The sequence below is a fragment of the Lampetra planeri genome, unplaced genomic scaffold (genome assembly GCF_965212315.1).
Source record: "Lampetra planeri unplaced genomic scaffold, kcLamPlan1.2.h2 scaffold_345, whole genome shotgun sequence".
Classification (NCBI taxonomy): Eukaryota; Metazoa; Chordata; class Hyperoartia; order Petromyzontiformes; family Petromyzontidae; genus Lampetra; species Lampetra planeri.
Window position 1 is genome coordinate 44,179 of NW_027615168.1, and position 27,010 is coordinate 71,188.

Here is a 27,010-nt window from a genome sequence, read left to right on the forward strand (position 1 = left end):
CATTTTATACGTTTGTATTTTTCACTAATCAATCCTGCTTGTGCTGCTGCTGCTGCATAGGTTTTCATGGTTGCGCTGCAGAGCTTCCCGATGGGTTTTGCTATTGGGATGAAGACTCAGTGAAGAGGTCCTCTGAGGAACTCCTTCCCACAGTAGGGCCAACCACAGGGAATGATCTGGAATTGGCATGAGCTGGCTTCCTGACTGGGGTGCCACGGTGGCGAGATGTTAACTACCTCGCCTGGTATGCAGGAGGTCGCGCGTTCGATCCCGACCATGACGCCTGTGTATTTGGAGTTTGCATGTTCTCCCCGTGGCCGTGTGGATTTTTCTTCGGGTCCTCCGGTGATTCCCTCCACACTTAGAAACATGCGTTTAGAGTATTTGGCTGCTATAAATGTCCACATGATAAGCCACTTGGTTGAGCCATAATTTGTGGCCAGCTTGCTTCTGAAAAAGAGCTAAATAGCTCAGTGGGCATTACCTGGTAAAGTAAAAAATAGGTTTGGAGAGGTCTATCCTTGACACTGAGAACAAATCCATTCCTACTAAAACAAACCCGCTCAAAGATCTTCACTTGTTGCAGTTAATGTGAGAGCCGGCTTAGGATTTTACGTGGACCTTACAGATCAGATGGTGACATTTGAGACTGGATGTTTTCCCCTGCCGTACCAGCCTGTATAAAGTGCTGAAAGCAGGGGGAAGGGGAAATATTGAGAGACAAATCATATTCTTTGGGTCTTTTGGTAAAGTCACATAGATAGGTTCAAATAAAATAAACAAAAAGGTTTAAAATAGGCGAAGCCCAACTTGGGCAACGCCCATTTTAAATCTTTATAAACAGTTGCAGTTAGAGGCTTTACCCCCTTTTCTCTCCGCCTGATGACGACTGCTTGTTTTGCAATCGAAATGTCGTTTTTTGTTTATTTTATTTTTATTAATTTGAGCCTATCTACGTGACTTTACTGAAAGACCCAAGGAATGTGACTTCCTGCAGTCACGAAAGCTTTAAGTAAAGAAGAGACATCGATTGCAATCCATAGTCCAGATAGTGCAGATTCATCACATGGATGTAATAATCACCAATGAAGACGTGAAGGGAGGATTGGTTGATAATGTAGGTGCACCATTGGAACCTCATTTGCCAGTAGCAAAATATGATCATTGGTTTTTTACCCTTTTATCTGGCAACAAAACTGACACCTTTTTTTTTACGAGGAGTCATGTTTGCATAGACCACAATACCTACAGTCATAATGCAAACAAAAAACATAACTCTGATAATGTATGCGCTGTCCTTGAAATGTATTGGTCCACACCCGAGACAGCTTTCCTAGAGCCTAGTCTCACATGGTGTTGGACCAGATGACGCCAAAAGGCGCACAACTCAAAGACAATGCACCATCAGAGTATGAGAGCTCGGGGTAAGCATTTACACCATTGGAACCTCATTTGCCAGTAGCAAAATATGATAATTGTTTTTTTACCCTTTTATCTGGCAACAAAAAAAGGTGTCAGTTTTGTTGCCAGATAAAAGGGTAAAAAACCAATTATCAATGGAGGTGCAGTTTGTTAAATTAGACAGGGAGTTTGGATTCTTGAGAGGGTGGTCGTGGATGATGCAAGGAGAGACGACTGGGGGTGGTGGTGCCATCACATCCCAACACTCCGCCAGCGCAGCGAAAACCTAACTTTGTATATTTCTTTATCATTTATTATTGGGTGATGGGACCAGTATTCATGGGTGGGTGAAACTCGGAATCGGACCCGTAACTTTCATTTAGCTTTTATCGATTTAGCAGGATTATGATTTTAATGTCATGCAATTACTGTCTAGCAGGGCCTGTGAAGAGGTACAGGCCACCACTCGTTGTTAACAAAGGGAGTTAAGGGCTTTTATAACAACCTGGCGCTGCATTTCACAAACAGCGGAGTCGTATTACCAAGGGATGCATCCTCACTGTGATGCCAATCCACGGTGACGTCACACGACGCGTGACGTCAGGCGCCTGATGACGTCACGCCGCGGGAGCCGTCTGTCGCAGGCCGGTCACGCCGCGGTCGCATTTTAATGACGTCATGGCGGCTGTGTGGACTCGCACGTCACGTCCGCTTCCCGTCACGTGGTTTGTGTGCGGCGGCGGCGAGCGGAGAGAGCGGAGGGAGCGAGGCTGTCCAGGTGACCCGCGACTCCGCGGCCCCTTGACCTGGTGACCCCGTGTGACCCCGTGACCTGGTGACCCAGCGCTCTGGTGAGGTCGCCATGGGGAAGCGCAAGGAGATGAGCGCGGAGCTGGGAGGACTCGAGAGCGGCGGTGGGAGACCACACCGAGCCCAAAACACTCCACACTCACCCCACACTCACCCCGCACTCACCCCACACTCACCACTCACTCACCCCTCGCTCACCTCACACTCACCCCACACTCACACTCACCTCACACTCACTCCACGCTCACCCCCCACTCACCCACACTGAGCTCACACTCACCACGCACTCACCCCGCACTCACCCCACACTCACCCCCACGCTCACCCCCACGCTCACCCCACGCTCACCCCACGCTCACCCCTCACTCACCTCACACTCACCCTCCACTCACCCCACACTCACCCCACACTCATCCCACGCTCACCCTCCACTCACCCCACACTCAACCCACACTCACCTCACACTCACCTCACTCACTCCACACTCACCCCACTCACCCCGCACACTCACCTCACACTCACCCCGCACTCACCCCACACTCACCCCACACACTCACCCCGCACTCACCCCCCACTCACCCTCTACTCACCCCGCACTCACCCTCCACTCATCCTCCACTCATCACACACTCACCCTCCACTCACCCCACACTCACCCCACGCTCACCCCACGCTCACCCCTCACTCACCTCACACTCACCCTCCACTCACCACACACTCACCCTCCACTCACCCCACGCTCACCCCACGCTCACCCCACACTCACCCCACACTCACCCCACTAACCCCACACTCACCCCCCACTCACCCCCACTCACCTCACCCCACACTCACCCCCCACTCACCCCTCACTCACCCCTCACTCACCCCACACCCACCCACACACCCACCCACACACTCACCCACACACTCACCCACACATTCACCCATACACTCACCCATACACTCACCCACACACTCGCCACGCACTCACCCCACACTCACCCCGCACTCACCCCTCACTCACCTCACACTCACCCTCCACTCACCTCACACTCACCCCCCACTCACCCCCCACTCACCCCACACTCACCCCACACTCACCCCACACACTCACCCCGCACTCACCCCGCACTCACCCTCTACTCACCCCGCACTCACCCTCCACTCACCACACACTCACCCTCCACTCACCCCACGCTCACCCCACGCTCACCCCACGCTCACCCCTCACTCACCTCACACTCACCCTCCACTCACCACACACTCACCCTCCACTCACCCCACGCTCACCCCACGCTCACCCCACGCTCACCTCACACTCACCACTCGCTCACCCCTCGCTCACCTCACACTCACCCCACACTCACACTCACCTCACACTCACTCCACGCTCACCCCACGCTCACCCCACGCTCACCCCTCACTCACCTCACACTCACCCTCCACTCACCACACACTCACCCTCCACTCACCCCACGCTCACCCCACGCTCACCCCACGCTCACCTCACACTCACCCCACACTCACCCCACACTCACCCCCCACTCACCTCACCCCACACTCACCCCCCACTCACCCCTCACTCACCCCACACCCACCCACACACCCACCCACACACTCACCCACACACTCACCCACACATTCACCCACACATTCACCCATACACTCACCCATACACTCACCCACACACTCACCCCGCACTCACCCTACACTCACCCTCACACTCACCCTCACACTCACCTCACACTCACTCCCCACTCACCCCCCACTCACCCCCCACTCACCCACACTGAGCCCACACTCACCACGCACTCACCCCACACTCACCCCGCACTCACCCTCCACTCACCCCGCATTCACCCCCCCCTCACCCCGCACTCACCCCGAACTCACCCCACATTCACCCCACACTCACCCCCACGCTCACCCCACGCTCACCCCTCACTCACCTCACACTCACCCTCCACTCACCACACACTCACCCTCCACTCACCCCACACTCACCCCACACTCACCTCACACTCACCCTCACACTCACCTCACACTCACTCCACACTCACCCCACTCACCCCGCACACTCACCCACACTCACCTCACACTCACCCCCCACTCACCCCCCACTCACCTCACGCTCACCTCACACTCACTCCACACTCACCCACACACTCACCCACACACTCACCTCGCACTCACCTCGCACTCACACTCACCCCCCACTCACCCCTCACTCACCCACACACTCACCCACACTCACCCCACACTGAGCTCACACTCACCCCACACTCACCCCACACTCACCCCACACTCACCCACACTCACCCCACACTGAGCTCACTTTCACCCCACACTCCACACTCACTCCACACTGAGCTCACACGCACCCAAAACTGAGTTCCCACTCACCCACACTCACCCTAAACTGAGTTCCCACTCACCCACACTCACCCACACTCACCCTAAACTGAGCTCACACTCACTTCCTACTCACCCCACGCTGAGCTTACACTCCCCCACTGTGTTTCACTCACTGTGTCCTGTAAGTGCGTGTTCTTTACGAATCGTGCACTGTGCCGTGCATTGTAATGTTCATAACAGGACTAGGTGGCTTCGTGTCACGATGGATACAAGCACCACATTTATTTTTTGGTCTTTTACATCCTTAGAATAGAAACATAGGTTAGGGACCCTTTTGAATGTTTGATCATATCTAAGATGACCACAATTGGAGTGCAAACAATCCCACGCTGTGTTTAAAGGAGGATGGATATGCCCTAGATGGTTTAACACGTCGGCTTTCGCGACCAATATGGGTTAGATCGCGTAAATATAAGCCACAACATTTACAATCTGAGTACGACGTTTCGCCAGTAATTACAACCAGCTTCATCAGGCGACAGCCAGATTTGTGGAGAAGTCCACCTGTTTCGTCACTTATATAGAGGCGTAGATCATTGGTGGCAAGGCGAGGTTTAAAAAATGAGGTTTGATAAGGTTTAAAGAAAAAAACCTCAATATCCCGAAGGGCCCGTTCGGGTGAGGTTTTGAGGTTTATTATGAAAAGACGCCATTTGGGAGCAGCAGGAGAAGGATGCCGGCGGGTTGACATTCATTAAGCTGATCAAGGGACGTGAGACACCTTTGCAGTATTGGCAGTCTGACGGCCTGGCCCAATCTTCAGAAGATCGGCGTCAAGCTGTTCACGATGGCGACATCCTTTGCAGCCTCGGAGCGCAACTTCTCAACTATGGGCTTCATACACAGCAAGCTCAGGAACAGCCTGGCGCCCAGTTCGGTGGAGGAGTTGGTCTACCTCAAGAGCAACTCTGCGGCGTTCGCCGAATGCAGTTCTATGTCCGAGGGCGACGACATGGACTCGTCGGAGGACTAGTACTGATCTGGGAGTATTGCGAATAAAACCACGAGGTGTTTTAGGTTTATTAAGGTTTGAACCTTTTAACCTCAAATTCGGATCTGAAAAAATTAGGGTTTTTCCACCCCTGGCGTAGATGTGGTGACCACACTTCTGCGCTCTTGCGCAATGTAGGGGGGGGATTGATTAACAAATGTACATTATGCATGTGCATTATGCGAGCCCTTTGATCCTGTCCTTCCTGTCTATTGTGTGTATAAAATAGCCGTACCAACGGTAATCCCCATTGAAGCATGGTGGCCTGTATAAGCATGCATTTAAACAATGTGTTATTTGATGATTCGCTTCCACGCAGCACTAAGTCGGTAGTTATCCGAACAATTCCAAGTATTTTATTTATTGCAATTTTCAATGATTCTCTAATTAGTCTTGGCCAGTAGTAGCTAGTTTTGCACAGAACTTCAACATTATCAAAACCAATTGAGTATCCTTGTTGGCACGCGTTTTCTGCTACTGCTGACAGTTGTTTTGGGGGGAGTATTTTATATTTCTCTTAGTCTCGTGCTGATGATTTATCCTGTTTGCCCAACATAGCATTTGCCACAAGTGCAGTTAATCTTGTGCACACCTTCTGTTGATGGCTTCGTGAATAATCTTTTGTACCAGATATTAATTTCTGTATTTTATGTACCGTGCCAAATCTGACAGGTGGACTTCTCCACAAATCTGGCTGTCGCTAATTGTAATTACCGTATTTTCCCCGCATATAGCCCCCATACGCATATAACCCGCAGACGCATATACCCCGCAAAAATAGCGTTTTGTGTAAAACAAATTTCAGATAGTCCGCATCGTCATATGCCCCGCATGCATTCATATATTTAACGTCATTACCGCAGCTTAATTCCATCATATTAATACAAAGTTTACATTTGTAATACATTCCACTATCAATTGTTAACATTAAAATAATAACCTGCACAAAGAAAACAAACTTACCGGAAACGAGTGAACTTAAAACAGTAAATAAGAAACAAAAGTAAATATCCAATTAATAAGTAACACATAACTGGTAGATAAGTAAGTAAGCGTACTGTTATAATTACCAGCATTCGACCTCATCTTATTACAGCTACTGGACCGGTAGTTACCCCTGTACAGTTTTAGCACTGGTAGATTGCGCACTGCGCAGACAATAGCGGCACTACGGTAACACCATTGCCTCCTGGCAACAAAGCCATTGGAAGTTTGAAACACAGCTCATGGTGGCGACTGTATAGTGCTCAGCCAATGGCAGCGGCCTAAGGGACTCAGCAATTATGATTCCGCGTATGGTAGACGCTTGTCCATTGCGCAATGTAAAAATTGTACTAACAATGCGAATCATTTAAAACGTGATAACATGTGCAATTTTAGTGTTAGTGGTTTATTCAGCAGTGCTTTAGTCAAAGGTAAGTGTTGCATAGTGGATAGTCCTGCCATGAAAAATTAAACGAGTTAAATATTTGTGGGATAGCCCGCACCTCCATATACCCCGCAGGGTCTTGTTTTGTTTGTAAAAAGTGAAGTGGTAAACCCCGCGGGTTATATGCGGGAAAATACGATACTGTCGTACTCAGATTGTAAATGTTGTGGCTTGGCTTTCCAACACACTGGTGTGCTGCACTAGTGACGAATTGGCATATTCTGTTTACGTGACAACCCTTACTAGTTGGCTGTGTCGGGTGGTGGCGGGTTTTAACTACACATTTATATATTTACGTGTTCTAACCCAAAAAACCTATGGATGCTCTAAATGGTTACAGAAAATTGATTCTGACATCCAGAAATTTGTAAACTATCACAAACTTTAACATTTGCATTCATAGTTTACATCCTCGTGAAATTTGCACGTGAAAAGTTTTCTAAAGCTCTCTTTTTCTCAGTGTTTTTTCATAGATTCCATACATTTGCATCTAGAAAGTAGTGAGCAATCCATCTTGCCTTTCCCACACAGTTGAAACTATTTCCTTAGCAAGAATACTTGGTCAGATCATTGCACGCCCAGGACACCTCTGCAATTTGACCCAACCAAAGCCCTCTGGAGAAGGAGCCAGCCGCTGGGACTCGGTGCTTGTGACCCAGATTCCATCCTGGTAGACAGCCCCGTCAAGCGTGTATGGGTCGAGCATCCTGAGTAGGTGGTAACTTGTCCACAGCTCGATTCTTCTGACAGAATAAATTCATTCCTCATTCCTCAATGAGAGTCTCATTCACAGGGGTGAGAGGACTTGCTTCGTCATACGTGACAACAGGAAGGCTTGCGAACTTTTTGACGTGATGAGAGTGTAAGTGTCGCTGTTCAAAGGGGTGACAAGGCCATGTGCACAAATGTCTCTGTAATCTATACATACGACTGCCAGGCTGGCCTTTTGCCCTTCAAAGAGGATGTTGTGTATCAACCAGAACATGTGTGGTACATAAGCAAGTCTCTGATCTTTGTTCTGTAACCCTGGAAGATATTCTCTTGGTGTTGTAAAAGCAGAAATTCCTAGCCATTCCAGAGGGGCCACGCGGATGGCTTCCAGTGGTTGGATTACAGTCAGGTCATGACATTTTCTTTCTAATGAGAATGGTTGGCGCATCTATGTCCACGATGCGTATTTGGACAGTTTCAGCTCCGTGCTCAAAAGCATGATATATGTGAACCACAATCCTCGTATGAGCTGCATGATTGACATCTCACATGGGGTTTGTTGTATATATTAGGTCTTGAAAAATACTAAAAATAAGAAAATTCAATGAAAATTAAAAATGTGTAATTTTACGAAATCATGCTAATTTACGTAATTATACAAATTATGCATTATGCTAATTAGGCTCTGCTTTGTCTAGGGTTGTATTATCAATCGGGATAATACAATGATTCTCGCTTTAACTTTTACTGATTATGCTTTAGTGTGTTTATTTCAGGTCGCAAAATTCAGATCTCACCGCAGGAAACAATTCTTATAATTAAGATTATTATGCATGAACTTAGGAAGGCACCACTCAGACTTCCGTGTTAAGCAACTTTAATATCTACAAACACTCTAACATGCGAACACTTATGCTCGGAATTGTCAACACGGTCCCCTTCGAGATGTCCTACTCATTGATCCGTACATTTAACCCTCAATTGTTACATTTGTTAAACTGGGTAACAGATCAATTGGCTAATTCCTCAGAGTCGAGTGAGCATACACGGTGATAGGAAAAAGTCCTTAATATTAATGTGACAATATTCATACGAACAGTAATAAAGAAACATGTGCCTAAAGCAAAAATAGTTTTGAATTAATGCATTGGTAAGATTATGCAATTAATGAAAACGAATGACTAAAATACTTCTAAACAATCGTATTCATGTAACTCGAAGGGCAGCAATGCTTTCCACGATCAGCTAATATTTAACGCACCACCTTGGAATGGCAACCCTTCTTGAAACACAATGATAACTCTTTGGAACAATCTTATTAGTCCCGATATGCGTGTTATGTGTGTGTGTCTTCTTTGCCACTGAATTAGCGGCTTACGCGGTACAGCATTCCTTGTACTGAAAATACCTTGGGTTCCCAGCAGGGCCGCTGGGACGGCGTGTGCGTGTGTGTGTATTGTACACACGGCGCTCTTGCCTGTGCCAACACTCTTCATCTTGGCGTTGCAGCTCTCTCCACTGCTGGTTGGTTGAGTTGGCGCGATGCTCGCCGTCGACGGTGTGCGATGATTCCGTCGTCAGATAGCGCTCGCAGCTCGTCCGCTGATCACCGTTCCTCACTCTTGTCTTGGTTCCCAGCTGGTGCTTGTCGGTGTGTGTGTGGGTCGAACCCACGGCGCTCTCGCCGGCACTCTTCTCTTCCTCACGAGCGGCTGGTCAGGCTCTTTCCACTGCTCCGTGCTCTCTCCGTGCTCTCTCCCTTTGCATGCAGCTGCCAGCTTCGCGCAGACACCCGGTGGTGCCTCTCCCACCCTTACTTCAGGGCTGCGCCTTGTCGTTGCTCAACTTTCGTGCTCTCTGCCCTTCTTCCAAGAGGGCTCCTGCTGTGAGCTGCTCATCGCTGGCTGGATCACTCACTCTCAAAACTTGTAAATTGTATTAGCACACCTCTTAAACAATTCTGATAGCTTCGTACAATACAACTTATCGCAATCCTTGATTCTGCAAGCAACTCAAAACATCAGGATAAATGTAGAATAAAACTTTCAGCGATACTCTGTCGGTCCATGCCGAACTCAGCTCTTAACAACACATTGTCCCTTCTCTCTGCGAGACACGACACCCATTGTTGATCTCGAGGCCATGCCCCGGAGCCTGCCCCCTGCAGACTGAGTTGCATTATCTGTGTCCTTGCTTATATGTGAAATTCTCCCACCTCGGCTCGCCTTCTCACAACGGACCGGAATTGCTTTGATTTCGCTCTCAGCCTGTGAGAACAGCTGTTTGTCCGGTGTATGTGTGTGTTCTAATTGTATTGAAGTAATCTAAGTCTCATCAAGGCCTGGTTCCTGTCCAGAGGCGTAGCTAGGATATTTTGCGCCCGGGGACGAACTATAAAATTGAAGCCCCCCCCCGTTTAATCACATTTTTCTATTACATCGAATAAGGAATAACAATTTAAATTTTAATGAAACATTGTATTTAAAGAAGCAAATTTATAGAAATTATATTACATGGCTCACTCAGTCACTGTCGTAGACTGGTTGACATAGTCTACAAAAGATGAATTTTTCTTGATTTCACTGTCGCAAACTGGTCAATCACGTAATCAAAATCAGTTTTTTCCAATGTTTCTCTTTCAACGCTAAGAAGAGCAAGATCGCTGAGACGATCTTGTCCCATTGAAGCACGCAAATACGACAAAATAAGTTTCAATTTGCTGAACGACCGCTCAGCTTGCAATTGAAACTGCTATTGTTAATACAATTTGCAGTGAAATTCGCAAATTCGGAAATGTCGTCTCCATAAAACACAATAAAACTAAGAAGATCTAAAAAAGTTTCTGGTAGGACTTCATTCCGGTTACTGAGCAGCATTTTGCAATCTCCAATTTCTGTGAAAAGTTCGTGGCCATTGATGTCGGTGTCATAGAAATTTCCAAAATCTGCAATTTCGGCGAATTGCATCGACATCTGTGTCGGATAGAAGAGTTTTGACGTCCAGCAGAAATCCATATTTTGTGTTCAGGTCTTTTAGTCGTAAAAACCGTGTTGACATCTCCTGTTGAAGTCGATAAAGTACGCTCTTCAGAACGCGCACAATTTCTTCTTCTGCTGAAAGTCCTGCATCTCTTGCCAGTTTTCCTGGCATCTTCTTCTGTCCACATCTATCCCCCAGGCTGTGCATCTTGTTTTGGCGTTTTCTACAGCAACTTGGCTCAAATCATCACGAAGCTTGACAAATTCATGCTCCAAAGATTCAAGATCAGTTGCTGCTTCCTTGAAGTTCATAGTAGGATCCTGTTGTATCTATGCCCCGTTTTCCAAAAATTTCTGTAAGCGCTTCTGAACACGATACATTTTTCCAAGAATGACATTCTAGAAATGTAATAAAACTATGAAGTTAAAATTTAATACGCATGCCTGTAACTGTTCTGCATCGCTTCTGGTTTCAGGCGTCTAGTTACGTCCTCCGATAATTTGTCTAGCAGCCATACTAGTTCATCCAGTCCTTCATAGATAGCTTTAACAGCTTCTGATCGTGCACTCCAGCATGTTTCAGACTCCCGCTTTACTGTGATGGGCACAGCTTTTTTTTAACTCTTCCCAACGAATTGTTGAACGAGAGAAAAACTAATATATACTTTTAACTGTTCCAAAAAATATGACGAAATGTGGATCCTGTTTAGCTGAGTGTACTCCTGCTAAGTTTAAGCTGTGGTTGTCACAGTTGACAAACAATGCTTTGTGATTTTTGTCACATTCGTTGTTGAAGGTCGGATATATGCCCAGTCATCACAGCAGCATTGTCATAACATTGTGCCCGACAGTCGGCTAGAGGTATGTTGTCAGATTTCAGTCTTTCGACGATGACTCTATCTAGGCTTGCTGCATCTTTTGCATGTATATCGATATAACCTAAAAAAAATTATTTGATAGTTACTTTTTTAGTTTGAAAATCCACATCCACAAATCTTATGACCTGAGAAAGCTGTTCCCGATGTCCTAGATCAGGAGTTGAGTCAAGTAAGATACTGTAGTACTTGTTTTTCCTGATATCACTCAACAATTGGTTCTTTACAGTCGACGCAAGTATGTGGATAAATTCATTCTGGATTTCCGGTGACAAATAAGAAACTGATCCCGGATTTTCTCCTGCGTGCTGTACGTGTTTTGCTAACAATGGGTCATACTGCGCAACGAGTTTGATCAGCGCGATCATTTTTCCAACATTTTTATCCTCATCCGCATTCAAATTTTCCTCATGGCCACGTAGTGCCAAATTTTGTGAAACCAGAAACTTAATACAGGTGAGTATTCTTTGCAATATATCTCGCCAACGTTGTTTTTCCAAATGAATCTGAGCTTGAACCACTGCGTCAATTCCAGTACCATCAATTATCCTTCGTTCGGCTTCCTTCCATGCAGTAAAAGCTGTGCGGTGGCTAGGATTGTTTTCATGAGAATTTAGTTTTTCTGGCTTTTTCCACTTGTTGAAACCGTTTGTTAACTCAAACGAAGCTCGTGAGTTTGAACTCGATGATGTAAATAATAGACAACAATAACAGTAAGCAGCTCTATTGTTTGGTGAATATAATAGCCACGAACGATTCACTTCCTCTCCGTTCGCTAGTCGGCGTTTAAACCATGATGATGTAATTGAACGTGCGTGGGCTGCTCCGGCTGCTGCAGCCGCTTGGAGCGTGGTGTCACTAATAAGAACTAAACATAGGCCGTCGTAGTTTTTGCCACCAAAAAACAGGCCAGTGACTAAGGCTGAAAGACTGCGCCTGTCTGTTGTTTGGGACGTTCTTCCATGTAAGTTCTTAATAGGCGTGCGTACCAAAATGTAATTACATGAAATGTAGGCTGTGTGTATCGGCATATATAAACTTTTAGGTTGAGGTGTAGATTTGTGCAGTAGTTTCAGGCTGCCGCGCCCGCCGCAATAAGTTATAATGTAACGTTGTAAGCCTCATTTTGGCGCCCTTTTACCTTGGCGCCCGGGGACATATGTACCCCCCTGCCCCCCCTGGCTACGCCTCTGTTCCTGTCCCCTTCAACTGGGTTCCACCAATCCCTTTAGCCGAATCCCTGTTGACCAAGCTATAGAAGAAACGGTGAACAAAGACACCCAGACAGCTGGAGGGACAAAGGGATTCAGCTTGAAGCCAGGAGCTGTGACCAAATATTACCTAACAGCTGAGTACAGAATCATGTACCTCCGACAGCTGAGAGACCTGATAGGTCAAGGCAGGTCCAAACGGTCCCATCCAGATCTACAGGGTCCAAGGATCAGTCTCTCATTAACCTTCTAGAGAATAACTGGATCAATCCTATGTCCCCTGATGAGACAGATCTGGTTAGCCTCTCCACTGGCACCATGGCTCCACCTGATGTGACCAGGGATATCTTGAGAGCTCTTGAGATAGGAGAAGAGGCCTACCAGGTATTCAAGCAAACAAGGTTAGCTGAGGACCCACCATCTGTGAAATTCCACGACAAGATGACCAAGCAATGTCTGAAGACATTCTCCAATTTTGGCACAAAAACAGCACATGGAAAGAAAGCACAGAATGTGGTTCTGAAGGCAGATAGAAACCTGTTCAGCCACATGATTCTGGTGGCTGAAAGCAGGAAGGTGAATATGAAGGATGTCCTTGCCCACCTACTGGGCCCACTGCCATGGGCACTGGCAAATGCTGATGGGTCCCTACTTAAATCAAACAAGGCTGCACTTGCCAGAGAGCTTGAAAAGAATGTGTCTCCTGCAGAAGACATCCCAACCCCATCTACTTCCATCATTGATGGGATGAGCCTGGTCCAAAAAATGAATGACAACAACAAAACCTTTGCACAGGTGGCAGAGTCAGCCTTGACCCAGGTCAACCACGAGGGGGCACAGAGTGAGAGGATTGATGTTGTTTTTGATGTCTACCGACAGACTTCAATCAAAGATGCTGAACGACTGAACCAGGGTGCACACACCACTCTCCAGTACAAGAACCTTGCAGGGGAACACCACGTCCAGCAGTGGAGAAAATTCCTGTGCAGTCCCTCCAACAAGACCAGTCTCATCAAGTTTATGGTGGAAGAGTGAAAACTCCCATGATACAGAGAGATGCTGCATGGCAAGGTGTTGTACATGACCTGTGAGGTAACCTGCTACAAGTGGACAGAAGATGTGTGAGGAAGTAGCAGAGCTGCACTCCACGCATGATGAAGCTGACACCCGTCTGCTCCTGCATGCATTTCATGCAGCAAATGTGAGCTCAAATGCAGTTATCACTGCTGAGGACACTGATGTCATGGTGCTTTGTCTTGGCTTCCAGAAGGACATCACTTGTCCCATCTACCAGAAGTATGAGACACGATATTAGCAAACTGGCAAGGGCACTTGGAGACAGCATCTGTGTCAGCCTAATTGGCTTACACGCCTTCACAGGCTGTGACACTGTCAGTGCATTTGCTGGTCGAGGGAAGCTGAATGCCCTGAAGATGGTGAGAGAGGACACTTCCTGCCAAGAGACTTTTGGTCGACTGAGGCAGTTCTGGAATGTGAGTGATGAGATGTTCCAGAAAATTGAGCAGTTCACCTGTCGCATGTTTGTTGCTAATAGCAGCACTGGTGAGGTGAACGAACTGCGCTACCAGCTCTTCTGCACCAAAAGGGGAGAAGTCGAGTCCAGCCAGCTGCCACCATGTAGAACTCTCTTCATGCATGTTCAACGAACCAACTATCAGGCAGCAATCTGGAAGTGCTGTCTGCAGGCTAACCCTGTGGTGCCAAGCCCTACTGAGTATGGATGGACAGACGATGATGGCAAGCTGGCCATTTACTGGATGCGCTCCCCACCCGCACCAGATGTGGTCTTGGAACTGCGAGCATGCAAGTGTGTGGGTTCATGCAAAATGCCAAGCTCCACGTGCCTGTCAAATGGACTGACATGCACAGACATGTACAGGTTACAGACCTGCAGTAACCAAAAACTGCAGGATGATCCAGAACCTGACTTTGAACTCGGGGAGTCAGATGACGAGATAGATGAGCAATTTGATGAGTGACACAGGGTGGTGATTCTGATTGTATTAGTGTGGTAGTGGTTGTATACATTGATGCACAGTGTGGTCATTCTGGACTTGGTTACCCTTGTTAACACCATCTAAGTACACACAGAGCTTGATAACAATAACCTTAACATATATCCATCACTAACGATATTTATGGGATTACATGTATTATTGACTAAGTATGTGCAAATGTCAATGTTTATAATATTCAGGTAGTTCTTTACCTCACTATGGTATTCCTTATTACCCTGTGTTTTCATTGTGTATTGAAACCAATGAAGACCAGTTTGTGACCTAACTGGCTTTGGTCGAGGTAGTTTTTCAGTAATAATGCCCATTTCATCGTTCCGTACGCCTGTCATAGGGCGTGGGTATAAAAGTCACGGTAACTACAACTAAGCTGCCACTCCGCAAAGGTTATCATATCAGAATATGTCCCACACACATGGAGGATTACAAAAATCATGACTAGACTTTGCCACCTCAGGTGGTACCAATAAGTGATTTTATTTTTGTCTGGGCCCATGGACTCGCTGTTTGTACTTTTTATGGCATTTCCTACAGAATTTCATTAGCCCCCCCTGCACCGGGGTTTTTTATAATTAAATTTTATGACTACTTCCTCCAGCTGCCTTTTGTGTGGCGAAGCAAGAGGCAGCGGGGGTGTGAGGGGTGACCCGCCCTTTCGTGCCCCAGCTCTACATGCAGATCAAACTTAGAAAAAAAAATAGGCAGAATCATTCTTAATGTAATTTCTTGGAAAAAGGCATATATACAACAGGTTTATAGAACAAATGCATTTTACAGACTCCCCTTCTGTGATATACTGTATATGGCGTTGTCTGGTTATGTGGCAGCTGCATCCTTAGTTAGCCAATAACAGTAAATATACTCGTTCCATGGCAGTTTTGTTTCACCCGACACTTTCCTACACACACCTTTCCCCTATTTTATTTTATTATTTGGGTGAACTCTTTTAAACTGCCTGAAATATATAAGTATTCCACATGACGTCCACACTCTTGGCTTGCAGTAATTCCATCCCACATAAGGTACGAAAAACCTTATCTGCATAGTCATTGAATGGAAATGTGATTAACAATAACTGCACCATCCAACACTTAAGAATCAGAGGTGGTTCAGGATTTTTAATATTAGCCTTTCTCCTACACCAGTCTGATATTTAGTGTTGCGCCTTGAAACTCACGAAAGATCTCACTTTCCTTTATTTCAAAAGAGAACAGCTAATACGTTAATGGCAACAATGTGTTGAAGCATAAGCGTCCCTGGGAGAAAAATGTGCACAATCGTCAAGAAGGCCATGGCCTTAAAAAGAAAAAAATATTTAGCAGGCAACGTTTTGGGCAATGGTCCTTCACAGCATATAGAGAGGTCGGAGAGGTAGAGTGGATACGAGCTTTAGACAGCACTTTATATACCATCGGGTAGAATATACATTAAATTCTAAACATATTTCCTGATTTTGACATCATGCACTTTGTGTGCTCAATTCTCGTTTGGGTAGGATTCCAATTAGCATCATGCACTGAAAGGGAAGCTGGGACACGGATCCTGGAGGAGTGTCATGTTGGCATGTTAACATGTGGAAAATAAATCGCCACTTATCTGCTTTGTCCAGGGCCTTGCACGGGTGTCAATGCATCCCGACAACAGGCATGTGTTTCAAAACCGTCCAGCATTCTATTGTAGCCTCTATACATGAATATTAACATCTACATACAAAACCGCTTAATACGCACTCTTTAAATTACACATTACCTCTCAAAGCTGATCTACTTGGAGGGAGAGCCTTTCCATTATGGCGAAAGGTAAATGCTCAGCCCTGAATGTGCTTTCTTGCACCACTGCTGGTGAAAGGGGCCTCCACAGAGGGAGCTCCTAAGAGCCACTCTCCAGGATATTTCGCCTACTCTTCCATGCTGGCCGAGACATCTTGAAAGAGGCAGGAGTAACCACCGCTTTACCCCAGCACACTACTAACTCTGGCGAACCCATTTTTTGGGGTTTATTTTGTTTATCCAAAATTCCAGCTTCGTTGAGTCTGACTTTGAGAGGGGTAATCTAATATAGGCACCCCTACTTCAGTGTGCGACGTGCGTTTGGCATGCGTGCATTCGGCATCTGTATTGCAGTTTGTTGGGTTTAAACAAAACTAAAACTAAACTTTTGATTTTATCAGGTAAGGCCCCACAGAGCTATATAGCTCTTTTTCAGAAGCAACCTGGCCACAAATTATATCTCAATGAAGTGCCTTATGTGGAAATGTATAGCAGCCAAAATATGAAAAATGCATGTTTCTAAATGTGGAGGAAAAAATCGGAAGACCAGGAGAAAAATCCATGCAACCACAGGGAGAGAGACACGCACACTTCCAAATACAGGAGACCCGTGAATATCGCAGCAGTTACTTACTTGGAAGTGCCGCTAAAGCCAAAACCGCGATATTTAATACTTAAGCCTTACCTAAATAATGGGGTGGGGTACACGGCAACCTACATCGACACAGCACAATTTAAACAAGTACTGTATGCCAAATAAACAAAAAAACCAGAAAAACTCCACACAAGAAACATTCCCAGACAATAAATAGTAGTAAATACTGAATAATTACTGTACTTACCAATGATGATGAACCAACACAGATGTGTGTTTGTCCGCGAGTGCAACGGTTAGCGCTCTGCATGACGAACCTGGCGAACCGAGTTCGATTCCAGCTCACACCCAAAACCAGTGACAATTATCTGAATCGGTCCTGATAATTGTCATCCATAGGTCGACTCAGCCTCACATGAGTACCTGGTGCCATGTGTAAACATCACCACTGTGGAGACAAAGGCACCCGGGCTTCTTCTTAGCCCAGATTCAGTACAAGGTACAGTTAAATGGTGAGTGAGTGTAAAGTTAATGTCCCATCTTCTGTCTTCTTTCTTATCCGAAAAATACTTACAGTCCCACAAGGATGTGTTGAATAATAGGCTTGGTCCACTGCTGGAGCATGCTCACGGCCAGACTGCTCGCTGCTCGTTCACAGCTTTGTCTGTGCATCATACTCGATCCACAGCTAGAGTGCGTAAGTGGGCTGAGCAATGCCACCCCGCTGTAAGTGGTTCGCCTATGTTCCATCTTAGACCAGGAAAAGCGTTGGGCAGAGATGATCTCCCGGACTACCCTACATAATATCATCACAACAGTCTGGAACACAGGACAGGTTCCTTAGGATTGGAAGGATGCCCTGGTATTCTCCACCTTTAAGAAGGTAAACAACACAGATTGTACCAACTACAGGGGCATTTGCCTCCTCACTGTGCCAGGAAAGGTCCTGGCAAGGATTATTCAACATTGCCTTTCCAAGCACACTGAAGAGAGGCTTGCAGAGCCCCAATGTGATTTCAGACCAAGGCAGTCCTGCCTGGATACCATATTCTAGATCTGTCTGCTACAGCAGAGGTATAGGGAATTCTAACAAGACCTACATTTTTGCTTTATTGAGCTGGTCAAGACCTATAATACTATCAATAAGCCTGGGCTCTGGGATGTTTTAAGACCAGTGCTGACTCTCTGCTCACGATCATTAAGGACCTTCGTGATGGTGGGCAGGCCCAGGTGAAGCCACGTGGCCAGGATTCAGAGCCTTTTTCTGTTCACCTTGGGGTACGATAGGGATGGCCTCTGGCTCCTATATTATTTAACATTAAATTTAATCACGTAGTTCGAGAAGTTTTTCATGGCTGTTCTGGAGTAAAATCCATCTAGTACAGATACAATGGGAGGCTGATTGATGCCCGGGTGCGGTCGAGGGTTGGCTCCCTTTTGGTTAACTATGTTATGTATACTGATGATCTGGTGATTGCTTCTCACTCAGAGGAGGAGTTGGGGGCACTGCTGCTGAACCTGAAGCATGCAACTAAGAGGTGGAGTCTTACCATCAGCCCCACTAAGCACCTGCCTGGGTATTTTGTGCCAGCAAACACTCCACCCACTCAACCCATCATTGGTGATGGAGCAGTTGTGAAGAGAGTGGAGAGTTTTCAATACCTGGGCAGTGTGCTTATAACTAGTTCTGGTTTGACAGAAGAGGTCTCACTCCAAATCAGTTTGGCAGCATAATATTTTAATCGGCTGTTGTCATGCTGTGTGGAAGCTATCTGGTCTGTCACTCCACACAAAGCTTTGGGTTTACTCGGCCACGGTCATGCCGTCAATTCTCTGTGCTTGCGAAATGTGGACCCCTTTGATGGAACATCTTTGTTGGTTAGAAACATTCATGCTGGCCTGCCTACAATCCATCCTGGTTTAAACAGGCTGTATTGTGTGAAGAGCTCACAAATCCTTCTAAGATCTGGATGCATTCCCATCAGTGAGCTCCTCCGACGGACAAGGCTACAATGCCTAGGTCATGTAGCCTACATGCCCAGCCACGGCGTGCCCAAACGGCTTCTGTTTGGCCAGATAGAGGGGGCTAAACGGGCTCGATACATGCTAGAATAGAGATGGACTGAGGCGATTCAGGAGGAAGTCATGCTGAGTGGACTTGCTGAAGACTGGTACCAGCAGTGTTAAGATCGGCCTCTATAGAGGAGGCTCGTGAAGGACGCTAGTGGGCAGTTGGAAGCAGTTGCCCTCTAACAACAATGGATGGCAGAGGAGCGATGCTCATAACGAGTGTAGCACCGGGTGGCTAAAGTGCACAGTAGGGGACACGGTGGGTTGCAGGGGTGGTGCATCTGCCAGTCATCTCAGTCAACCCATGGCACCTGGGTCTGTCTCGTGACCTGTCAGCGAGCCTTCAACACTTCACATGGCCTCAAAGTGCACCTGGCCTGGCACAAGCGCTGTGGTGATGTCACCACCACTTAGTGGCGAATCGCGGCCGTTGTTGTTGGGAACTTGTTTTACGTGCTTCTGATTTGTACGGTGCATGTGCGGTCTGCGCGTGTGCAGGGCAGGCAGGCGGCAGCATTCATTTGTTGCACAAGAAAAAACACAAGAAGCACAAGAAGCACAAGCGCCGGCGAGACGGGGTCGGCGCCGAAGGGGAGGTGAGCTTCTCCTCGGAGACGCTTGAGTCAGACTCCACCACTGGGAAGCCCCAGCTGAAGCTGAAGATCAAGATCGGAGGCCACATGCTCAGTACCACCAGGTGTGCGGCTCAGGGCCACAACGCTCACTGGGGCACACTGCTCGTCCTCCCGACTCGGGGCGCTCCGGTTCGTGGCTGGTGGGCCACCCAGTGCTGGCCACTGCCAGTTCTTGTGATGCCATGGGGCAACACAAACAGCTGATGCAGTAGAACTACTGTCATCCTTTTGCAGGAAAACTCCTCTTATTCGTAACCCTATCTCGATTGAATACTCATTTCTTTCGAACTGCCTTTTGTGTTTAGTTTGTTGTCCTTCCCCCACATATCCAATTAGCACGGTTGGCTACGTACGGTGTGAAAGAGGTTCAACATACCTACATTACCTGTGGCTCTTTTTTATGAATAGCAGCTGCCGAGTTCATGAAAATTAATATTATCTGTGGCCCTATTTTTTCTTATCCGTGATTATCTGTGATTTTACCCATCATGCTTAGCGAAGCTGGTTTCTCATACAAAATGTTACGCAACTTGAGTTTTAACGTGAGCTTGGGAAAGGGGTCTTGAACCGGGGCGAGTAGGGACAGGCGCAGGCTCCTCGCTCGTGTCTCCGCCGCAGTGTACAGAACGCGGCTGGACGTGGCGTGATCCGGACACGCCACGACCCCATTGGGTGACTAGCAGCTTAGCCCCGCGTCCTTCCTTGCGTAGGTCGACGGCGCTAGCTGAGAGCACACGCACCGCTTTACAGTACAGTAGTTCCTCGGTTAACGTTTTTAATCCGTTCCACTAAGACTACTGTTAACCGAAATAGCTGTTAATTAAATTTACTTACTTTGAAAAAAAAGTCACTGAGTCTGCAAGAGAGCTGTTTCCACTGCCAAAACAGAAAACAATGTAAACACAGCCAGTCGAGGTCTAAATGCTCATTAATGGACGTCACTGATTGTCTGAGGGCATTGCTCAGCCCACTTACGAGCGCTCAGATTGGCCGAAATTGGCACCCACGTGCATCACGTAAACGTACCGTTAATATACATTTTTATATTCTTGATTCTTTCGGTAAAGTCATGTAGAAGGGAGATAATTATCATCACACCTGATGATGATTGCTTGTGTTGCAGTCAAAACGTCGTGAGAATTTATATTGTTTTATATTATTTTATTATCTCCCTTCTACGTGACTTTACCGAAAGAACCAAGAATATGAATCCCTGCAGTCACGAAAGCTTTAAATCAAAACATTTTTACGTTAGTCGAAACCATGGGGTCCGATGGGAGGCGAAACATGAACCAAAAAAACGTCAACCGATGTCACTGTTAACCGAGGGACTACTGTATGGGCAAGGTCGTGGGCTTTATTAGGCGGGGAAACCCAGAAGGGCCGGCTTGGTTAGGGGGATAGGAAGTAACTCTCACCCAAACTTGAGTTGAAGCTTTCGTGACTGCAGGAATTACTCTTTGGTTCTTTTGGTAAAGTCACGTAGAAAGAAAATAAATTAAATTAAATAATAGTATTCTATTATTTAAAATGAACCAAAGAGTAACTCTCACCCAGTTTAACATGACCAATAGGTTCGGATTTCAGGACACTGGTCTGTTCAAGAATAAGTCCACAACATTTACAATTTGAGTACGGTGTTTGCTGGTGAGTACAACCAGCTTCAGCAGCCGATTTGCCAGAATAGTGAAGGGGTCCTCCCGTTTCAGTCTTAAATAGAGTAAAGGTGATGTCATCATTTTGCACCTATCAGGTGCAGTTAGTCACAGTAAATAAACAAACAGTCGATTATGCATTTTCTCATATTAACATAATTCATTTTCATGTATGTGCCTACATTAACCCCCTGTGGTTTTCGCACGTGATAGGCTCAAAGTGATGACATCACCTTTACTCTATTTAACACCGAAACAGAAAGACTTGCGGAGCCAAGGACTGCTGCACCTGTGGCGTTGTGATAAGTTACGTGGTCGTGGAAAATTGTTGACGAGAGCGCCCCTAGTGGCGAAGTCGTCTTATGCAGCTTTTCCACAAGAAATGTATGTTCTTTAGACTGACCGAAACAGGAGGATTTCTACACAAATCTGGCAAATCGCTTTATATAGCCGGATGTAATTACCAGCGAAACGTCGTACTCAAATTGTATATGTTGGTTTACTCTCTAACACACCGCTGTGCTGAGGTAGTAACTCACGTTTTGTTAACATGACAAACCTTAATAATTGGCTGTGTCAGGTGGTGGTGAGTTAACGACATTTATATTGACGCGATCTAACCCACAAACCCTTTACTATGAATAACTCTCACCCAGTGTGCGCTACGCTTCACCCAACATTCCGCAGCACATTGCGCACACCACCCCTCCTCACTGCACCCACCGCGTAGTGCGTTGCCCACGTCACAAAACGCGTGCTGCAACCGCACGCTTGTCACCGTCGTGGAAGATTATGAGCCTTTGCGATGATGGATTCGTTACTCCGAGTCTGAGCTTATGCTTTCATGAAGATATGCGGCCCTTAACTCGGATGGCGGAGCCAGCATCCTAATCTGGCCTAATTATGCGTGAAACACACGATGGGCATAGGAGCACTGCCGAGTTAATCATTGTGCAGTTTGAGGCCATTGTGATCAAAGGAGTTTCGGAGCATCGGAGCTTGGCTCTCTCACCCACGTAAATTTTATGTGCAAATAATTTCACGGAATTTTCTGCCGATAATCCCGAAACAACAGGCTGACTGTGATGATCACACAAAGGCTTGCATCTCACAGATCTCCTCTGCACATCCATCCACTTCTGAGGCATGATTACCATATGAATAGGTGTGCCTTTGAATGGGATAATTAGCATACGTGTGTACCGTCCCTTAAAATGGGAAGAATTAACATATAAATAGACATGACATACACAGGACGCCCAAGCATTAATTTCTCATGGTCACCCAATAATGGAATGCACACCAGCAGAACCCTTTTACACAGACAGGAGCCCAACATATTCTTGGTTCTTTGGGTAAAGTCACTTTACCATACGTGACTTTACCAAAAGAACCAAGAATATGAATCCCTGCAGTCACGAAAGCTTTAAATAAAAATTTAGGAGCCCAACAGTTGCATCAAATTCAGACTAAACTGCTTGTTTACCACGCTAATGTGTGATTAACATGGAACACGCCACTATTTCGTATCGATACTTGTTTACTGTGAACGCAATGCAATTGTACATCGAGACATTATTTTTCACCAATACAGCCACACTCTTAATATTTAATCACACAATTGATGTCCAATCACGACAGAACACAGCACTTTTAAACATTTTTATGCTCAGACTCACGGAAAGTCTTCTCCTCTTGTCTTACAATGGCAGCAATATGGTTCAGGAGTAAAATGACAATGTTGAGGTCTGCTCACCAAGACAAAATGGCTTCACGAGATAATCTGGACCTTCTCGTTAAGTGTTCCTGTCTGACTTTAAACACGACTAACATCGTCATCTTGGCAAAATGGACATCGTCAATTTGAATCACAGAAACTCGGGCGAACGCAAATTCTCGATGCCTTACCAACCCGAGTGAGCTCTGTCAGCTTTGACCCTGAGGGCTCGGCCAACTCCATGCTAATGCCACGCAAACCACGGCAGCCGTGGTGACCTTCACCCAGCATCTAGCAGCCATCGACCACCACGCAAACCATTCCTCTTAGTACCTTTCACGCGACGGTCAATCAGATGGTGTATAGCAGATTGTATAATAATAAATAGTATAACAGTGTAATGTCTAATATCATGTATAAGGTAATATATAGTATCGTAATTGTATAGTGAATATACAGCAGTGTGGTATACAGTAGGGTGTGTAGAATAATACATAGTGTAATATTACAATGTTTAGTCTAAGGTATAGGGTAGTGTATAGTAACGCAGTGTATAATTCAATGTTGGGTTTGTCTATGGCAGTGTATAGTACGGGGTATATCCGTGTGATGTAAGAAAAAATAGGAAAAAAAAGTTTAGCTGGAGGCATATTATATTTTTTGTGACATAGAAGTGTAATGTATGACTTACTGTTAGTAGCTCAGCTTATTGGAGAGTATATTGAGTATATTGATTACATTGATGTATTTTATATTTTAGTTTTTTATCGGTTCACTATATGGTAGTCATTATATAGTGTAGCGTATACCCAGTTACTTAATGTTAATAGCTCAGCTTATTGGAGAGTATATTATGCACATTGATTATATTGATGTAGTTTATATTTTGGGTTTTTTCACATCGGTTTATTATATGGTAGTTGGGTAGTTGCAATTCTTTAGAAACTTATTTTTTGTTGCCCACACAATACACGAGCTTGATACGCGGTGGTTTGGCTGCTGCAGCTCCTTACGATTAAAATTTCCCTCCCTTTATCACTGCTAATCCTACATAATACACTGGCATAATATGACTTTGAGACCCCCCCACCCCCTACACATTCCACAAGGAGTGACTAATCCCATTTCTGCATTTTCCATCAATATGCTTAATTCCGCTGTTAATATGCAAATTCCTTTGTCAAGGCGCCCTTCCTCCCCTAACCCAGCTTAAATATACGCTGCCAAGCTTGGTGGTGTTCATTCAGACGCTGTCTTTCCGACAGCCCTGTTCTTCACCTGAGGACGGCTGCTTGCGTTGTGGCCGAAACGTCGTGAGAATTTTAATTTTATTATGTTTTATTTTTATTAATTTATTATTTCCCTTCTACTTGACTTTACCGAAAGAACCAATAAGAAAAAAATCAAACCATTCTAGTTTGTCCGTCCACCTAACGTGGCTCTTTATAACACACGGGTGATCGTCGGCGTCTTCAACAATGTCGACTGCGCAGCTTATCTCACTCTGTTGGCTCGTGAAGGAGCTGTGCAATCTGGAGGTCCTTGCCAGGGCTACAGACCAGGCCACATCATCGCTGTCATCATCATTATGAGCCATGGTCTCTCAACTGCTGGCCACTTCTTCATCACTAGTCATGGTCTGCCCACTACTGGCAACATGTTATCATCACGTGCACGATACTGGATAAACAGATGATTGTAGTGGCAGCACTCTAGAAAATAAAGCTCGTGATATTTCCACTGCACATAAATTTGTCCAGTTACCTGCAGGGTTATTTGCGGGTAACAGGCATTATGTTTTTACTCTTTGCGTTGCAATTTATTTTCGCGGATGAGTGGAGTCCGATAAATTAATCCTGTTACTCGTGAATAACCCCAGATATACAATAATGGTTGCCCATATCACCGTAGATGTGGGGGCAATAGTCTTGTAGTTGATAAATTGTCATTAGAAGAGGGTAGCATTCTCACTTTACTTCCAGTGTTTAGTGGGTAATGGATCACAAGCGATGGGAGTTGAGCTGCTGTGATGTTTAAACTGCTGTGTAGTGGTGCTAATGTGGTGTTGATGCTGTGTGTGTTGATGGAGCTGTGTGTGTTGATGCTGTGTGTGTTGATGATGCTGTGTGTGTTGATGTTGTGTGTGTTGATGCTGTGTGTGTTGATGCTGTGTGTGTTGATGGAGCTGTGTGTGTTGATGCTTTGTGTGTTGATGCTGTGTGTGATGATGCTGTGTGTGTTGACGGAGCTGTGTGTTGTTGATGCTGTGTGCGTTGATGATGCTGTGTGCGTTGATGATGCTGTGTGTTGATGCTGTGTGTTGATGCTGTGTGTGATGATGCTGTGTGTGTTGATGCTGTGTGTGTTGATGGAGCTGTGTGTGTTGATGCTGTGTGTGATGATGCTGTGTGTGTTGATGCTGTGTGTGTTGATGGAGCTGTGTGTGTTGATGCTTTGTGTGTTGATGCTGTGTGTGTTGATGATGCTGTGTGTGTTGATGCTGTGTGTGTTGATGCTGTGTGTGTTGATGCTGTGTGTGTTGATGCTGTGTGTGTTGATGCTGTGTGTGTTGATGCTGTGTGTGTTGATGATGCTGTGTGTGTTGATGATGCTGTGTGTGTTGATGGAGCTGTGTGTCCGTGCCAGTGTGCCTCAGTACGTTGTGGCTGCAGGAGCACCCACAGCTGCTGTCGGCACGGAAGATGAGGAAGAGGAGTCCTTCAACCCCTGGATTGGTGAGCAGGGCGTGGGTGGTTAGAATACTCAGGGTGCAAAGTGGGTTGCTTTCAGATGCACTTCTGCGGCCGTCTGGGACACTCTCCCTTCCGATATTAGAAAGCCACTGGAGCTTTGCACTTTTAAATGTAGATTGAAAACTCATTTCTTTAGAACTGCCTTTTGTCTTTAGTTTGTCCTTCCCCGCACCTCCGATTAGTGCAGTTGGCTATGTACGGTGCGAAAGAAATCATAAATAGATGATTGTGTACCTTAAAATCGTGTTTGTAATTTGGCGCCTTGTTGACAAATTGACACCGAGCCGGGTGACTGGGTGGTGGCTCGGGGGGCTGTTGTATCTAGATTGTGTTGCGATAAATAAATAAAGAATGTGGAAATTATGAAAAAACTTTTTATGAAATTATGCTAATTAGGCTAACATTCATAAAATAATCAAATGTGTGTGTAATGTTAATTGAGTGTAAGTGTAATGTGATTAATCGTATGTGTGATTAAATGTGTGTAATATGTTACGTGAAACACCTTATGCCAGAAAAAGTGTGTTGACCAGTGTTATTCATATGTTTGTGTTTTATTACCTATATAGGTAATTTTTTTGTCTGTCTGTGTGTCTGTCTGCGCGGGTACTTTGTGACGTTTTTAACCGACAAACTGTGGAGTTTAAACAGTTTAAAGTAGTTAAATTAGCAATTTGTTCCTTTTATAAACACAGGGCGGCGCCAGAGCACGCATCTGCGCATGCGCGAGCACGCATCTGCGCATGCGCGAGCACGCATCTGCGCATGCGCGAGCACGCATCTGCGCATGCGCGAGCACGCATCTGCGCATGCGCGAGCACGCATCTGCGCATGCGCGAGCACGCATCTGCGCATGCGCGAGCACGCATCTGCGCATGCGCGAGCACGCATCTGCGCATGCGCGAGCACGCATCTGCGCATGCGCGAGCACGCATCTGCGCATGCGCGAGCACGCATCTGCGCATGCGCGAGCACCC

At 46.2% G+C, this 27,010-nt stretch overlaps 1 protein-coding gene across 1 annotated transcript; it reads left to right on the plus strand.

Moving 5' to 3' along the window:
• The first annotated feature begins 2,097 nt into the window (after nt 1-2,097).
• On the plus strand, nt 2,098-26,126 carry LOC144740907 (INO80 complex subunit B-like). Its single transcript, XM_078623606.1, has 3 exons — nt 2,098-2,315; nt 19,772-19,970; nt 25,927-26,126. The coding sequence occupies exons 1-3, from the start codon at nt 2,264-2,266 to the stop codon at nt 26,036-26,038; spliced, it is 363 nt and encodes a 120-aa protein (XP_078479732.1). The 5' UTR covers nt 2,098-2,263; the 3' UTR covers nt 26,039-26,126.
• The last annotated feature ends 884 nt before the right edge of the window (nt 26,127-27,010 follow it).

Coding starts and splice junctions, on each gene's coding strand:
- LOC144740907 (XM_078623606.1), top strand. CDS start 2,264: ATGGGGAAGCGCAAGGAGATGAGCGCGGAGCTGGGAGGACTCGAGAGC. Junction 2,316..19,771: donor GGGAGGACTCGAGAGCGGCG/GTGGGAGACCAC, acceptor GCGCGTGTGCAG/GGCAGGCAGGCGGCAGCATT. Junction 19,971..25,926: donor CACATGCTCAGTACCACCAG/GTGTGCGGCTCA, acceptor TGTCCGTGCCAG/TGTGCCTCAGTACGTTGTGG.